This window comes from Podarcis gaigeae, assembly GCF_964106915.1.
Source record: "Podarcis gaigeae genome assembly, chromosome: 3".
NCBI classification, from domain to species: domain Eukaryota; kingdom Metazoa; phylum Chordata; class Lepidosauria; order Squamata; family Lacertidae; genus Podarcis; species Podarcis gaigeae.
Window position 1 is genome coordinate 121486250 of NC_139680.1, and position 17719 is coordinate 121503968.

A 17719-nucleotide genomic window follows, 5' to 3' on the forward strand; every position below is an offset into this window, starting at 1 on the left:
TGCCCTGGGATGCAAGTGGAAGTCGTGTGTCGGTGGCAGTGGGAGGCCCCATTAGCAAAAGCACGCCTCAGGTTAAGAACAGCTTCAGGTTAAGAACAGACCTCCGGAACGAATTAAGTTCATAGGTACCACTGTAATTTTGCATCTTTGTTCCTGGTGTGGGCTTTAAGCATCTGGATCATAACCATGGTGTTGGCTTGCAGAAATGATTTTTTTGAGCCTGGGTTTCCCCCCTCTGTTGTCCTTACACTAGTTATGCTGCTTAAAGCCACTTGCTTCGCCTTCAGCGGACATGTGTCTAGCATGTGCATATTGGAGTAGTAGTGCTGTCGTTAAGATTTTGATCAGGAAGGCTGTGATGGAAGAGTTTGCTGGGCCTTGAAGTTCACTGGGTAAGCAGCCTTGGCCAACACACATGGAAAGTTCCAACCCATCCCACCTAGTGAACCTGCCTAGGGGGGTTTGTGAGAGGGCAGCGGCGTGGAGAATGGCAGGAGAAAGAGAGCAAGGAAGAGCTTGGCAGAGGGTGGGGGCTCTGTAATACCTGCCAGCTGCTGTGCCCTTTAAAGGGGGGCAGTTCAGTATAGTATAGGTGGATTTGAGGTGGACTCTGAGGGTGGCTGCTGCTTTTTAAAAAGTCTGCTCCAGGTCCTCTTGCAGAGCTGAGGAGGTGGCCTGGGGTTGCTTTATTGACCTGAGATCTTCCTAATTAACCAGAATACCCAGCCAGATGGGTGGGGTATAAATAATAAATTATTTTAATAAATTATTATTATTATATATTGTGCCCATCCAAAAAGAATGGCATAGCTTTGGGGCAGCACCTGCAGTGCCGGAGGTTGAATCTAGGACACAGCGGGGGGGGGGCTCTTTTTTCTCTGTTGCTCTGACAAGGTTTGTGCCATGCGTGGGGCGATGATGGACAGCTTACCTTGGCTTTTGCTGCAAATCATTCCAGGAGCAAACTGGTTGTGACCTGCCTGAAAATCGGAAACAGGTTTCTCTTTTTTGTTTGAAACCCAGTTTAGCTTGAGGGAGCTTTGTTAGCTGCAGGAGCTGTTGGGCCTGAGCTGGCAAAGCGTCCCAGTGGCTTCTTGATGAGTTGCTTGGGTGCAAAGGTGCTCAGGGCATGTGGCCTTGAGGAGTTATGCCAAGATACTGGAATGGACCCTGGCAAGAGGTCATAGAGCACACACTTTGCCTGCTGTTCCTTCCAGACTTGAATCACTCTCCTATCCATCCGAAGGGTCTTGGGAGGAGCCGCCTTCTGTGCCTGAGACCCTGGAGGGCAGCTGCTGGTGAGGGTTGGCAGCATTCAGGTGCACAAGAAGGCAATATATACGTATATTTATGCTTTTGCGTTGGAAAGAATTACTCCGTAGGAGATTCTAGAAGAGAAATCCTGTGCAAACAGGCCATGAGAACTGGATAGAGAGAAGGAGATTGGGCAGGATGGACTACATAATGGGCTAGTTACAGATAGGTAGCTGTGTTGGTCTGCCATAGTCAAAACAAAAAAAATTCCTTCCAGTAGCACCTTAAAGACCAACTAAGTTAGTTCTTGGTATGAGCTTTCGTGTGCATGCAGGTACCTGAAGAAGTGTGCATGCACACGAAAGCTCATACCAAGAACTAACTTTGTTGGTCTTTAAGGTGCTACTGGAAGGAATTTTTTTTGTTTTTACATAATGGGCTGACAGCCAAGTTTTTAAAAGAACATAAAAAAGAGTGCTATCTCCATAGGAGAAAGGTTTCGTCTATGTGGGCTGTGGAATCCCATTCCTTGGAAGGAGGCTGGGTGGGTGGGTGGGCAGCCAGCCCTTTGTTGGGAATGCTTTGGGGCAAAAGGGAGCCTTGCTGTGGAGTGGAGGAGAGTCCCCTGGCCCTCAGGACCGTAGTCGACCTGCAATTTCAGGTTCCTGGAAAAAAGTCTTGCACAGTTGCCACTAATTTAAAATCGGATTGCATGCAAGAGGAGCCTCCGGGTGGATTATTATGCCCCCTGACTTTTGAGCCAGAGGATGGCGCTTGCGATGTTCTTGTCTTTAATTCTCTCTTTCTCTCCCCGCCCACCCCCAACCCCGTGGCCCAGTCTTAGTGAATGTTGAACTGACATAGAGATAAACGCACCAAGGTCCCCCTCTTTGTGTTTTGCCTGCAGAAGGATGTTCCAGATGGGCTGAAAGAACTCTCCGAAGGCTCGGAAGAGAGCAGTGACGTGCAGTCAGACTCCCCCAGCTCAGAGAACAGCAGCAGCAGCAGCAGCAGCAGCAGCAACAGGAGCAGCAACAAAGGAGGAAGGAAAAGCCGGTGGCGAAGGAAAGGTAGCTATTCCTGAAGAAACTCACAAGCTGGTTGTCCTCCCCCTACCCCCCACCCCCAGCCTGCTTTGCACACCAGTTGCTGGGGCCGTTTGCTGTTGCTTGTTGCAACCTGGTCCTCACTGCAAAAGTGGTTTCAGAGGATAACTTAGCTGAGGTCGCTTAGAGTATGGCACTAGTACTCAAAAAATTTCAGGCCTGAGCTTGCGTTGGTAGCCAGTGAAGTGCTCCAAACAGAAGCCTGAAGCTGTCAAGTGCCATCTGAATATTGTCCTGAATAGAGCTTTTGTCCCTGGCCCTGACAGTCGGGAAATGGGCAAGCTCTCCCTTGCTTTGAATGGATCTTTCTGGAGGTGGGGAGAAGCTAGAGTTCACTTTTGGAGAGGAATTGACTCAGTTGAATGTAGCTTTGGGGCGCTTGGGGGAAAGGTTGTTTGCTGTTTGTTTGGAGTTCAGAATTGCCTGCAAGGCTTCTGATTCAGAGGGCATTTCAAATTTCCGGATGTGCAGAGACCCTTATGCAGGGCAGTGGAACTTGCAGTCCCAGCACAGCCCATTGATGGCTCAGGAAACCTTGACATCTTGTTGCCCGCCTTCAGTTAATAAGTGGGGAGACGTGCTGTGTCCCTGGAGTGCCACAGTACATGGGCCTGCTGGGTTGCCCTCATTGTAGTGCAACTACTGCTAGAAATCCTGGACACTAAAAGAGCAGGCTGCAAGCTGCGGGGGCAGGAGGGTGATGTTCAGTTTTCTGTGCAAGGAGCTGGAGGAGCCAGTGACCACCACAACAAGTTACTGCATTGTTGTTGTTCATGAGAAACACCTGCAAAATGCTCTTGCTAGTGAAGAGCACCACTTAGTAGCTGAATAAATGATTTGTGAGCCGTGAATCATATAGCGGTATCTGCATGTGTGTTCAGCCAGGAAAGTTCGCACAGTGACTTAGGGCAAGTACCCGTCTCTTGCTCTGTGGTATAGGAGACAGGACTTCTCACACTTGGTAGACCTCCCCAGGTCAAAAAACACCGTTGTAAGACCTCCCCATGTAGGAGTGGCAGCAAAAGGCTGCAGCAGTTGTTCCAGCGCCACTGAAGCTCGGTTGCAGCAAGGGGGAGGCATGCAACAAGTTGCCAAATGAGAATTGGCTGCTACTTGCTGCTTTGATGAGGGGCAGTTCAGAGTTGTACTAGATGTGTAATCAGGGGGAAAGTTGAATAGTGCACACTTCTAGGAAATGTGGAGAGTCTTCCATGCTGAACTGTGAATCATTTCTGTAAAATCTGGTGTGGCTAATCCCTGTTGGGAATGTAACATGAGCAAACTGAGACGGGAAAAGCTTGGGAGAGCCAGATTGCAGCTGAGTCATCATCCCTCTTGGATTTTGAAATTATGTTGAGATTAGCTTCTTATCAAGCTCGTCATCCTCAAGGCTAACTGTCTGTCTCCGTTTGCTAGAAGAGATAGGAGCTTGTGAAGGTCAAGTATCGTCTGGGTTCACAACAATGAATCTGTGCTGAGATGGTGGACCGATAGCAGCTGAGGCCTTGAAATGCGAGGCAGCAAGTCTCTGAGCCACGCTTTGTTCAAGCAACGGCAGGGTCTTCAGCAAGCCAATAATGGGCTAAATAATAAGATAAAATTAATAAGCCCCCTCCCTCAGTAATGTAATACAGTGGTTCCTCGGGTTATAGACGCTTCAGGTTACAGACTCCGCTAACCCAGAAATAGTACCTTGGGTTAAGAACTTTGCTTCAGGATGAGAACAGAAATTGTGTTCTGGTGGCGCGGCAGCAGCAGGAGGCCCCATTAACTAAAGTGGTACCTCAGGTTAAGAACAGTTTCAGGTTAAGAACGGACCTCCAGAACGAATTAAGTTCTTAACCAGAGGTACCACTGTACAGAGATTACGGCACTGGTCTACCTTGCATAGTTGTTGTAAAGATGACTGAGACCGTGCATGAAGTACATTGATCACTTTTTTGAGAGGCTGTGCTTTGCAACTCAGGGGCAATAACTGAGTATGCATGATGTTGCTTATTCACCATTCTTCTATGCTTCTCCTGCCTGTGACCATAACCACGTGTTGCTTCCACAGCAGAGCTGCGGTGAAGAATAAAAGTGCAGCCCTGACCTTTCCTGTAGCAAAAAGCAGCAGTTGAAAGAGGTTAGGTCCCTGCCGCTCTTGGAGGTGTCTGTCTCTACCTTGTTGTAACGAATGGTGACGATCCAGAGGAAGTCGACTGCCTAGATGCCTGCTCAGGACCATAAGAACTGGCCTAACCCTGTTCCATGAGCTCTGTGTTTTCAGCAGTGCTGCTTTTCATCCCTATGAAACGGCTCATCAAGCTGGCCCAGTGCCCTTTTGCTCACTAAGCCTCTGGGAGCAGCCGGCTTGCTTGCAAGCCAGTATCTGAAGCAGTGGGTGGGTGAGGGTTAAGCAGAAGGAAGCTGGATCCTGGCGAGGCAGAGGCAGTGCTGATCTGTTTGTGCTTTGAAGAGCGGAGATTGCCCCATCTTGGCAGTTGTGGAACCTGGGGCTGCTTCTGGGTGAACGGAAGGTGGCTGTGATCAGGGCCCCCTCTTCCCAGCTAAGGCCATGCTGTCCCCATTCTTCTCTTCCTCTTATTGCTGAGAGATCTTCTCCTGTTTATACTATCCCCACTTCCATAGCCTTCAGGGTGTACTGCCGTCTTAAGCTTGCTGTGAGGTTGGTGTTGAAGACTGCTTTCAAGCTATCCTGGTGCAGGGGCATCCCAGGAGGTGAGAGCTTGTTTAGCCATGGGCTGGATCCCAGGAGCTCCATTCTCCAAATCAGGCACCTTGTTCTTGCCTTGCTAATACTCTGGACCCCACGATACCTCCAAGGTGGCCTCCCTTGTACAGTCACACCTCAGGTTGAGGTAGCTTCAGTCGAGCATTTCCGGATTGCGCTCCATGGCGACCCAGAAGTAGCGGAGCCTGTTGCTTCCGGGTTTCGCCACTTGCGCAGACGCTCAAAATGACGTCACGCGCATGTACGGAAGCAGTGAATCACGACCCACAGACGCGGGTTGCATTCGCTTCAGGATGTGAACGGGGCTCCGGAACGGATCCCGTTCGCATCCAGAGGTACCAGTGTCAAGCCATTTCTGCTCTTCTGAGGTTTAGAGGTGTCCCAGAAACACAAGGTGAGGACATCATGAATAAATTGACAAAAGGAAATAGCGGAATGGCTTGGAGTGAGGGAAGAAGACTTGATATTGGATATTGACGAAATTTTCAGGATGAAACCAGATGCTAAAAGACCATTTAAGGGGCCAGGGGATTGCCTAGTTTTCCTCAATTCGAGGTTGCTGAAAGATAAGGTAAAGGTAAAGGTACCCCTGCCCATACGGGCCAGTCTTGACAGACTCTGGGGTTGTGCGCCCATCTCACTCAAGAGGCCAGGGGCCAGCGCTGTCCGGAGACACTTCCGGGTCACGTGGCCAGTGTGACAAGCTGCATCTGGCGAGCCAGAGCCACACACGGAAACGCCGTTTACCTTCCCGCTGGTAAGCGGTCCCTATTTGCACCCGGGGGTGCTTTCGAACTGCTAGGTTGGCAGGCGCTGGGACCGAGCAGCGGGAGCGCACCCCGCCGCAGGGATTCGAACCGCCGACCTTTCGATCGGCAAGTCCTAGGCACTGAGGCTTTAACCCACAGCGCCACCTGCGCCCCTTGCTGAAAGATAAGATCTTACAAAAATGAAGAATGGCAATAGATGGACGTAATATATTAATATACAAGGAAATTCCTAAAAAACAAAATAATTACAAGATATTGACAGATGTGCTGAAATCTAAAGGAATTCTGTTCAAATGGCTATTCCCTGAGGGACTGTCTTTCACATTTAAAGATAGGAGAAGGAACATAAGATCTAGAGAAGTGTTAACTTTCAGGAGCAAGGCTTCTGCCACAATTCCTCCAGGTTCTGGAGGCGCCTCCCTGGGGAGCACATTTCCACTGCAGAAGTACTATAAAACCCTCTTGACTCTGGGTGACCTTTTGGTGGAAGGTCTCTCCTAATTTAGTATGCTCTACGTTGGATTTTTGATCTGTTTGTGATGCTTAATCTGAGTTGCAAATAATTTTTGCATTTGGCACCTTTTAGACGAAGGGCGAGTGAGAGGCAACTTGATAGAAGTTTATGAAACTATGCCTGGAGAAAGTGGTTAGAGAGTGTTCCTCCCTTTCTCATGAGACTCGGATTCAGTGATGCTGAAAGCTGGGAAGTTCAGGACAGATAAAGGAAACCTTCACACAGTGAAGTAAACCTGTGGAACTCCTTTCCACAGGAGGCAGCGATGGCCACCAACTTGGATGGCTTTGAAAGAGGATTGGACAAAGTCATGGAGGTGGGGAGGGCTATCGGTGGCTCCTAGCCAGGATGGCTCTTCTCTGCCTCCACAGTGAACAGAGGCTCAATTGTTCTGAACACCAGTTGCTCAAAACCACAGGAGGGGTGTTGACTCTTGTACTTCACGGTCTAGGACCCTTGTACCTAGGGTACCGCCTCTCTCGGTCTGCCCCGCGAAGGACCTTAAGTTCCATAAATAGCAACACCCTAGCGGTCCCGGGCCCTAAGGAAGTCAGACTAGCCTCAACCAGAGCCAGGGCCTTTTCAACACTGGCCCCGGCCTAGTGGAACGCTCTGTCTCATGAGACCAGGGCCCTGTAGGATCTGATTTCTTTCCTCAGGGCCTGTAAGACGGAGTTGTTCCGCCTGGCCTTTGGCTTGGAAGCAACTTGATCCCCTCCCCCTCTTTCCTTTCTCCTCCTGTGATGGAACTCCCATTTGGGGACTTCCCTGGCTTTTTTTTCTGGCCCATGTAGGACCAGTTTGTATAGTTAGCCTTGATGTTTTCATCCCCAAAAAAGTTTTTGATTGGAGTTTCCACTGAAATGAGGCTGTATTTTAATATTTTAATGTTGCATTTTAATCTTGTTTTTAAGTTGTATTTCACTCAATTGTTTTTATATTGGGTGTTAGCCGCCCTGAGCCTGATCTTGGCTGGGGAGGGTGGGGTATAAATAAAATTTATTATTATTATTATTACTCAGTTCCTGCCTGCAGGTTTCCCTTTGGGGTTTCTGGTTGGCTATTGTGAGGATGCTGGACTACCTGTGCTGGTGGTCTGATCCTGCAAACTCTTCTTATGTTTTGATATGTTTCTGGTGCTCCAAAAGCTGTGCCATCCCTTTGCGGCCTCCGCAGGAGAAAGGCCTCCAGCTGTTCCTTCCTGGCAGAGAGGCAGCGGCACACCTGAGCTGCTGGCCCAAGGAGGGTGGGGGCAGGCTGCCCTGAGAGCCGCTGTGGCCACAGCTTGTTCTTTTCCAGTTGTCAGGCAGATGGTCCCCCGGATGACCACGTTGGTTGCTAGTTAATCTCTGTCTTGAATTCTAGCTACTGTTTTTTTATTTTAAAAAACTTGTATCCTGCTCTTCATCCTATGACCCATTTAAAGGACCTACACCTGTGAGTTTGTGTGCTAATACTCTCCAGCAGCACAATCTAAGCATACTGGTTGGCACAAAGTTTGGAAATGGGTCGCAGAGAAAAGGAGGAAGGTGGATGTTCCTGGTAAGTAATTGTGTCCAACTTCATATTAAAAAACACGCACATCCTTAAGCACTGGGTGCTGGTCAAACAATATACAAAGGGTATGTTATACAGTCATAGCAGTACTTAGTTTGGTGTTTATATCTTGGTGAGATCCTTGGTAGGGGCTTCAGCACCATTAACTGGTCAGTTTCCCCACCTGTGAAGCTTCAGTCTTCCTGCTTAGTGGTCCTCCGGTCTTCCTGTTTTCCTCCTTTACACGCCAGGCAAACTCTTGAGTCCAGGGTTCGGTGTTTCCCTGCAAAAACGGACGGGATCCCAGGTTCCTGGAGCAAAGGAGGAAACAGCAGCTTCTCTTCTTTGTTATTTGTAGGTATTTGGTGTCGTCAGCCGAGGCTGAGGAAACACAGGCTTCTGAATTTGGGCCTTGCCAGGTGAGTAAAGGAGGAACTGGCACTTTCAATGGAAAGGGAGGCTGCATTCTGAGCGCTTGCAGTGCTGCTGCTGTGTTTTGGCATTCATCTGCAAGTTTATAGCAATGTTAAAATATTTAGAACTAGCAGGAAAGGCCTGTCTGTTGAGAACAAGGGTCCACCTGCCTCCAGACTTTAAAACTGACTATTTTGCTATGTAAACCACACTGAAAGCCCTTGAAGCTCTTGGGTGTTTGCGTCAGAGAGTGGCACGTTAGGCGGGGAAGCTTGGCTTTCCTAAGTGTGTCTGAGCCAAGGGTTGGGAGAGTCTGTTCTTACCTGTTCCAGTAGAACACCCAGAACATAATGAACAGGTGAGTGCCTCCCATTTGCACAGCTGAAGGTGCTGAGAGGTGCTTTAAGCAGCAAGCTCCTTTGGCAGAGACACAAGTGTACCTAAATCACAGAGGCTGCCTCTCAGCCCCACTCTGGTGCTGTAACTGGGAATTGCAATGGACTTCGGTGCAGATCTGATGTTCAGGGATTGTGTTGCACGCTGCTTAAATGAGTGGCAGGCACAACAGAGCGGATGATTGGCTCGGGAGACGGCTGTTTCGTAGTGCCAGTCCTTCAGTCATAGATTGCCTTGATGAATCTAATGAAGAACAGGGCTTGTGCCTTGCAACCCAGCTTTCGGGAGCACGTGTATGTTCTTACTTGCTTTAGGTAGCGAATAAACTGAAGTCTCCATAAGACAAGTTTTCTATAATGTCCTGCCCTGAAGGGGTCAAGTGCAGGTGACCCTGGGGCCTCCACTGAAAAGACCCTGTATCTCTTGCATGCCAACCTGGCTGGCACCACTGCATAGCAGCAGCTGAACTTTCTGGCTGTATTGTGAGCTGACAGAGGACCCCGGGCTCTTCTTAGGAGAACACCTGTTTTCTTTGCGGCGGGGGGGGGGGGGTGAGTGGAAGGACGGAGCAGCTGAGCTGAGTATTTTGTGCCGTGCGGGAAGGAAGGCTGGCCATGGTTAGCTTAGCAGTTCACCCTAATGTGGTTCCACCATCGTTATTCATATACATACAAAACAGGAAGCGCTTTCAGATCATATCAACAACAGACTTCCTTATATGTACAAAAATAAAGTTTCGTGACAGCAACGAGACTGACACTTAAAGCGGAGACAAGCTTCGCGTTTGTGGGTCCAGCCAATCCGGAGCCCCTATGAGGCGTGTGGGGTGCCGAAAGCCAGCCCTGGTCGGAGCTCTTTTTCTGTGAGAACAGAGAGAAGGTGTCTGTTTTCTCTGTAGGCAACAGCCATGTCCCGAGAGAAGCTTTCTGAAATTCCGTTGCGAGGTAAGGCTGAGTGGCCCTGCCTTGCAGGGAAGCCTGGAGACGGTTTCCACTGCCTGTGACCAGCTCCTTACGTGGCTGTCCACGGAGGGAGGGAGGGAGGAGGGAAGGGCAGGGCAGGGCAGAGAGCCTCCCTGTGTGTGCTGCCTCCTCCAGGCTTAGGGCTCAGCAAAACTTGTGGCTGCCAGCTATCACTGCAGAGGTCCTGCCCTGCTTTCTGCGCAGCTTCACCCTAACTCAGCCAAGCATGGGGGGCATTCTGTGGGGCAGGGAATCATCACAATGTCAGAAGAGCCCTGCTGGATCGGACTAGGGGCCTGTCTGGTCCAGCATCCTGTTCTCACAGTGGCCAACCAGAAGTCTCTAGGAATCCCCGCCAGAGGCCTGGAGTGCAGCACCAGCGCTCTTCTCTCCTGCGGTCTCCAGCGCCACTTCCGACAGGAAGTGAATTGCTGGCATGGACCCAGGTGTGTCTGCAGTTGGGCTGACTTTGAGAAAGCCACCCAATCACCCTTGTGTCATGAAGAATGAATTCCACTTGGGAAATGCAGCTTTCCTAACTCTGGAACTCGGGGGTTTCACTCTGAAGCACGTTGGCGTTTTGTAAGTTGCGCCAGCATAAATGCTTACTGTTCTCTCTGCCGGCTGCAGGGGGTGTGAACGCTGCTGTGTCCTGTTTCAGTGGCCACAGCTGCAGAACCACCAAGAGTCGGCAGCCGCGGGCTAGCAAAACGCTGCCCCCGGAATGACTCTGCTCTGCCTCCACTGTCCGAGGCAGCTATATTTCTGAATCCCAGTGGCTGGAAAACACAGATGGGGAGAGGGCTCTGGTGCGCAGCTCCTGTTTGGGGGTTTCCCTTTGCCGCTGTGAGAGCAGGAGCCTGGACTAGGTGGGCCATTGGCCAGAAAACATTCTGCTTTATGGGAGCTCAAACATTCTGAGTCATCAGCAGTTACGACCCCATAGGAGAATAAAGTTTATGAGAATTGAGAATCCCATTAGCTGTGAGTTGGAGGAATTGTGGTGTCCAAGCCTGAAAACCTGTTCAGAGTTAGTCATGGAATGAAAATTACGGAAGCTGTACTGTACTCAGTGACTGGGTGCAGTTTAACATGGGGTTGAGGCATTGGCCCTTCTGAGACCCTTCTTTGTGTGCTGCCTCCTCGAGAGGTCCGGAGGGTGGCAACATGAGAACAGGGCCTTCTTTGCAGTGGCTCCCTGTCTGTGGAATTCTCTCCCCAGGGAAGTCCGCCTGGCGCCTTCATTATACACCCAGGCGCTAGGCAAAAACGTTCCTTTTTGAAACAAGCCTTTTGTTGATGTGATTGGCATCCTTTGCCCTTTTAAAATGAGGCTCTTTTGGGAGGGGTGTTATTGGGTTGTTGTTTTTATTCTGATTATATATATTGTGGTTTTTCTGTGAACTGCCCTGAGACCTCTGGATATAGGGCAGTATATAAATTCAAGAAACAATAATGATGATGATGATGATGATGGCCTGGGCTTCTGAACAAGAGCAAATTATACTATAAGCTACTCTTAATGGTGGGCAAAGGCCAATGAGGATAAAGGTCTTAGCAAGCGCTTGGGGCCTTATTTCATAGGGGGAACATAATAAAAATGCAGCAGTATGACAGAAGTCATAGCAAATGTCTTACGTGGAAGAAGACTGGACTTCTTGAAAGGGCACCCAGGGTTGGCTTGGGCAACTCTGCTCCTTTGGCCAGACTTCACAGAGGACCAGGGTGGGCCCGTCAAGCATGGGTCACTCAGCCCCAGACGCTGGCCTCCTTAAGCCTCTCTCTTCAGCATCTTCCTGGGCAAGCAAATCCCACCCATATATTAGCAGAATGTTACAGCACATCATATATTGAAGACCAGAGGGTTGTGATAAAATTAAAAACCATGTCGTTGAATGTAATTGCACTTAGACAGATAGAATAAATATATTTAAGGAATCTAATAATGAGGTTTGGCAGAACTATTCAAAAGTACTCCAAGTACCAGAGAAGAGAGATTGCTGCCTTTAACGCTTTCCTATATTTATCCCAGACTGTTATCACAGTTTTGTAGTGCCAGGAGTGCAGTGCAAAAATACATCCCTGCTAGATTCCCGCTGCATGTTGCAGGTGGGAGCCTGTATGGATAGGGAGCTGGCGGACTAACTGGGATCCTCGCTGCCAGACCCTCCAAATGGAGCAGGTAATGCTGCCTGTGAGCAGTCAAGAGATGCTGAAACAGATCTCCCCAAATAATATTTTCCTCTGCTAAACCAGTTCTGTCACTTCCTGTGACAGGCATCGCTTGTGGCTTTGTTGACAGCACCAGCCCTTGAAGCCAGCTGCCTCTGTTCTTCCGGGATGCTTCTGGTTCATGTTCATATCTGCAAATCTTGCTCAGCAAAGATTTTGGGAAGATAAGTTTGGTGAATAAGTTTCGTAGGCCTTCTGTCACCCAGATGCAACTGTGTCGTGTCTGTTTTTATTATATTGAGTCATGGGGTGTCCCATTGACTTCAGAGTCTGACTTTCCCAGATGAGCTTGTTTAAAACAACTGGACTCCTGAAAAGACCATTTCCGACTCCTAGGTATGTTTTTAAACCCACTGGTGAAGTGTTGGTGTATTTAGAGCAGTTTAACTGGGTCCCAATACCCAATACTGGGTATTTAGAGCAGTTTAACTTTTACAGACAGTAATAACGTGTTCCATTCTCCCTGTTTATGTCATTTATCCACCATTCTTTTACCACAGCCTGCTGGAGAAAATTGGTGTCAGTATTGGGACCTGTGGGACACGGGTGGCGCTGTGGTCTAAACCACAGAGCCTAGGGCTTGCTGATCAGAAGGTCGGTGGTTCAAATCCCCGTGACGGGGTGAGTGCCCGTTGCTCAGTCCCTGCTCCTGCCAACCTAGCAGTTCGAAAGCACGTCAAAGTGCAATTAGATAAATAGGTACCGCTCCGGCGGGAAGGTAAACGGCATTTCTGTGCGCTACTCTGGTACGCCAGAAGCGGCTTAGCCCTGCTGGCCGCATGACCCAGAAGCTGTACGCCAGCTCCCTCGGCCAGTAAAGCGAGATGAGCGCCGCAACCCCAGAGTCAGCCACGACTGGACCTAATGGTCAGGGATCCCTTTACCTTTAAACGATCTAGAGTTAGACGTGAGTAATGAAGTGGCCAAGTTTGTTGGTACCAGATTGTTTAGGAAGGGTAAAAGGATCTCTCCAGACTGGGTTAATGGGCAATGAAATGAATTGCTTTTGCCAGTGTAAACAAGTGCAAAATGATGCACATTTGGGGCAGAAAGTCTTAATTTCACTTATATGCTCATGGGGTCTGAACTGGCGGTGACTGACCATGAATGAGATTTTTGGGTCATCGTGGGGAGTTCAGTGAAGATGTCCACCCAGTGTGTGGTGGCTGTGAAAAAGGCAAATTCCATGCCAAGGATCGTTAGAAAAGGAATTGAAAATAAAATTGCCATTACCATAATGCCATTAAACAAATATATGGTGCAGCCACATTTGGAATAGCATATATCAGGGATGTCCAATTTCCAAGAGACTGCGATCTACTCACATGATTAAAATCTTTTAATCATTTGGGGGGGGGGTTCAGATCAAAGTTGTTGAGCTTCTTTAGGGAGGTACATCCCAGTTTTTTTGGGTGGGGTTCAGGTCTAATAAATGAAAAAAGGCGCTCAGCGATAGAACGCTTAGGAGACAGTCAGCATCGCTGCAGAAACTCTATCTTCCATTCTAGTGATCTAGAGGATGGGGGGAGGTAGGGGGGCCGGATGGAGGAGCCAGCGATCTACCACAATCTACCAAAACTTCCTGGGGATCGTCCAGTTGAACCCGATCTACCTGTTGGACATCCCTGGCATATATAATTCTTGTCGCCTCAACTCAGAAAGGATTCTGTAGAGTTGGAAAAGGTTCAGGAAGAAGGTTCATTGTAAGAACATTAAGAATTAGTCCCTGAGTTTCCTTGTTTTTCCTCTTCCTTCTTTATCTCCTCTTCCGTTTGTGTTACCTGTTTTAGGCAGGTAAGCCTGCAGGCAGAAGCTGTCTTCTTTTTTTCTGGTTTTATGTAAGCCACTTTGGGGTCTTTGGGTCTTGAAAAGTAGATGCAGATGCTCCAGATAAATATAAGCAGCAGAATGAGTGATAGGTTATTTTCCTTAAAAACAACAACAACCCAAAAAACCCCCAGACATGGGGACGTGTCAGTTTATTTCAGCCACTGGGGAATTTTCCCAGCAAAGGGTGGGCATTTTAGCTTCGGGGACCTCTGACAATACACCAGCTTGAATTCAGAAGTGTAAATGGTCAGCTCAAAGCTCAGCTTCCCAATGGTGGTTTAGAAATTGTTCACAAGGATTGTTGCTGCCTTTGTTCCTCATTGGGGAATTTATCATCACGGCGGTTGCCATGTGTGCCACATGTTGAGACAGCTTTCTTCTGTGGCAGCAGCAGGGCTCCAACAACGTATGAACTGCTAATGCAAACATACAGAAACAGAAGCACTATACATTCAGAAAGTCTTCTGCAGCCTCTCTCGTGCTCATCCTTGCCAAAAGTGTGGGGCAAGGGTCTCACCGCAGACTGGGAATGAAGGCTGAGAGGCGGAAGGGAAGCCTGTTGCGACAAGGATGTGGTCTGAATGCCGCCCTGCCAAGTCCAAGCCCAGCTCTGTCCGCTGGGGGCACCCAGGGAATGCGCACGGGGGGCTCCAGGAAGAGGGGTGGAGGCATGATCTTGTGGGGCAAAAGGCCTTGCCTCGGAGGAGGGCAAGCGCTGCCACCAAATACTCTGAGCTCTCGCCACCCTCGTTGCTCTTTGCTCTGGTACTCGAGGGGCAAAGCACATGGGTGACATGCTCTGCGCAAGGGTTAGGCAGCCTTACATCCTCCAGGGGTTCTGGAACTGTGTCTCCCATCATCCTTGACCCTTGGCCTTGGCCTTGCTGGCTGGGGCCGGCAAGAGTTGGGAGTCGAAAGCATTGGGAGGGCAGCCCCTGGCCATCCCTGTTCTTTGTGCTGAAATTCGGCACATGAGATTACGTGGGAGAAACTCCGTGAGGCACAACATGAGACCTCCGGGTATAGGGCAGTATATAAATTCAATAAGTAATAATAATAATATCCACCTGTCTGTGTTGTTAAGGTGCAGCTCTGTTTGTTTACATCACAGGAAAATTCTTCATTTAGATCGCAGGAATTTTATATGGTGTTCTGTGGATATTATTCTTACTCTTATGCTATTTATTTACTGACGTTAGGCTCTTGTGCTAGTGAACAGATGATTGGCGATGTTGCGCAACAGAGGAGTCCAGCCCAATGGCTGCGCTAGCAGAAACTCGCTACGTAGCAGGTCACGCCTTCCGTCATGCCGCAAAGTGAACTAGCGACTTGCTTGTGCATCTTCTTGCACAGTGAAGTATTCTGCTGTCAGAAAACATTTCCCCAGTGGAACGAGCAGACCGCCAAGTGACTTAGCACTACATTGGATACAACCCATTTTGATGGTTTCATGAATAGCTGCACTTACTGTTCAGTTGCTGTCCTGTGATCCACTTCAGGAAAGGGCCATATAAAAAGATGGCAATAATTCTTGTGATTCTCTGGGGCAGGATATTCTTGGCCATGTGCCGGGGGGTGGGCGGAGCAGACAGCCTTTTCCTGGCCTTTTGCAGAAGGTGACTTAAGCGTTCGAAACTCCCATTGTTCTAGGCCCGTTTTGCAACAGGGAATTTCATTAAAGCGAGCAGTTTCTGAGCTCTGGGCATGGTGCTGTGCCTAAGATTTCAGATTAAAACTGCCACTCCTGGAAGAAAAGGAGGACCTTTTTCTGCCTCCCCACTGGAGAAGGGACCCTCATAAGAATATTGGGGGGGGTGGGCAGGGGAAATATGGCTTTGTGGGGTTTTTTGCAGTCTTCAGATGAGGACTAGACCATGTGAAAAATGAACATAAGATTTTAGCTGCAGTTCATTCATTTTCAGCTTTGTACTCTTGTCATAAAAAAGCACGCCCAGACACTCCGTTGCAGCGCCCATCACCTCGGTTTAAGGTGCCCTTTAGCTCTTTCCTCTCTCAGTTTCTAACTGGGTGCCGTGCACTTGTCCTGGGCTGCTGGCTTAGCTTCCCTGCGCTGTTTTTCTCTTCCTTTCTCTAGCGTCGGCCAGGCTCCTGCAAGTGACCTCTCCCCAGCCGGGCTGCCCCTCTCCTTCCATTCCACCAGGTAAAGCCATCTCATCATCTCAGAAGCTCAGCAAAAAGGCGCTCAAGCAGGTGAGTGGAGAAGCGAGGGGCAGGGTTAAATTGGTCCCTGAAATATTCCTCCCACTTCTGCATTTCAGGGGCACGGACCTGCCCTTTGCCCTGAGGCCCAAAAGCCTGGTGTGCCTTCCCTCTGCGGCTCCTCTGAGTCAGGGAGCCAAAGCTCTTTGGTACGGGGCGAGTGGATAGAGAAACGTTTCTCTCTGTCTCTCATAACGCTAGAAGTCATGGACACCCAGTGAAGCTGAGTGTAGGAAGACTAGGAGCAGATAAGTACTTCTGCAGTGAGAGCCAGTGTGGTGTAGCGGTTAAGAGCGGTGGACTCGTAATCTGGTGAACCGGGTTCGCTTCCCCGCTCCTCTACATGCAGCTGCTGGGTGACCTTGCGCCAGTCACACTTCTCTGAAGTCTCTCAGCCCCACTGAGGCTGTGGGGGAAGAAGGGAAAGGAGAATGTGAGCCGCTTTGAGACTCCTTCAGGTAGTCATAAAGCAGGATATCAAATCCAAACTCTTCTCTTCTACTTCTGCAGATCAGACATAGTTAAACTATGGGACTCGATCCCACGGGAGGCAGTGATGACCACCAGCCTGGGTATTTTGACAGTGAATTAGCCACATTCTTGAAGAAGGGGCCTACCAAGGGCTGCCAGCCACAATGGCCATGTTCTGGTTCCATGGCTGGAGGCATTGTTGCTTCTGAATGCCAGTCGCTGGAAGCCGCAGGAGGACAGAGGGGCTGTGGCTTCCCCTGGATATCAGGCTGGATGGGCCCCCGTCCTGACCCAGCAGGGCTGTTCTTGCATTCAAGAACAATGTTAGAGAACTGGGGGGCATCCCCCCAGCAAAAGAGCAGGAAAAACCAGAGTGTCTTCAGGCTCCCCAGGGAAGCCTCCCTGGAAAGCCTAGGTGCAGTGCTGGGATGAACTTAGAGATGGGGCCAGCCAGGCTTCATTGGGGAGGGCGTTCCCACATCTGTGTGCCACAGCTAAAAAGGCCCTGCTGCCTCCTCTTTTCTGTCTCCTCCCTCTCCTCGTAGGCTCTGAAGCAGAAGCAGCGGAAGCAGCAGCAATGCCGGGGAGCTAGCGTGCAGCCCGTCTCCTCCAACCACCACCTCCTCCAGCAACACGCAAAGGCCGCCAGCCCCTCCGTCCCTGCAAAGCCTGGTATGAGACCCCAACACCTCGCTTGCCCCCTTGCCTCTTACAGGCACAACAGCCGGCCTGAAGCGGCATCCAGCAGTCCGTTGTTGTTTCTTACTGTTGTCAGAGCCGTTGACCAGAAGTGGCCTGTAGGGATGATGGCTGGGTGTGGAGCACACTTCCGCCCGCGGGCAGCCTCAGCTGTCTGCACGCGTGACTTCGGGGTGCAGAGCACACTCCCCCCCCCCACAGACAAAGCCACAGCTGTCTGAACATCATGCCCTCTATCTAACCTTTGCTCTCTTAGCGGTCTGCCGTGCCCTGTCTGTGACCCTTGTCTCCGTCATACATTGCGCAAGGGGAAAATGATGCGGTGGAAACAGGTGTCAAAATAACTTTGTACCACCCCACGATCTCGGGATTGGAAGATGTGTAAAGGTCACAGTCCAAAATGTATCTGACTGGTTTTGCATATTGTGCCAATAAAAGGAGCTTCCGCAGAGCTAGCTGGCAGCTTGCTCCTGTACAGCTTGCCTGCATTACCAACTCCTGCCTCATGTCCTTCACTTCAGTGGCCCTCAGCAGAGAAAGGTCATCCCAAGCCCCTCTGGTTGAAATGCTTTTTTTAGCTG

General features: G+C 49.8%; 1 protein-coding gene and 1 long non-coding RNA gene across 2 annotated transcripts in view; one reads left to right on the forward strand and one right to left on the reverse strand.

Annotated features, from left to right (window-relative positions):
* Nucleotides 1-17719, reverse strand: part of LOC310842222 — a 274827-nt gene that overhangs the window by 211372 nt on the left and 45736 nt on the right. The gene's annotated exons all lie outside the window — the stretch shown is intronic.
* Nucleotides 1-17719, forward strand: part of ASXL2 (ASXL transcriptional regulator 2) — a 60573-nt gene that overhangs the window by 28840 nt on the left and 14014 nt on the right. The window contains exons 4-6 of the mRNA XM_083733927.1: nt 2162-2324; nt 15844-15959; nt 16985-17111. Coding sequence (XP_083590053.1) covers nt 2162-2324; nt 15844-15959; nt 16985-17111 — 406 coding nt within the window. The remainder of the gene's footprint in view (nt 1-2161; nt 2325-15843; nt 15960-16984; nt 17112-17719) is intronic.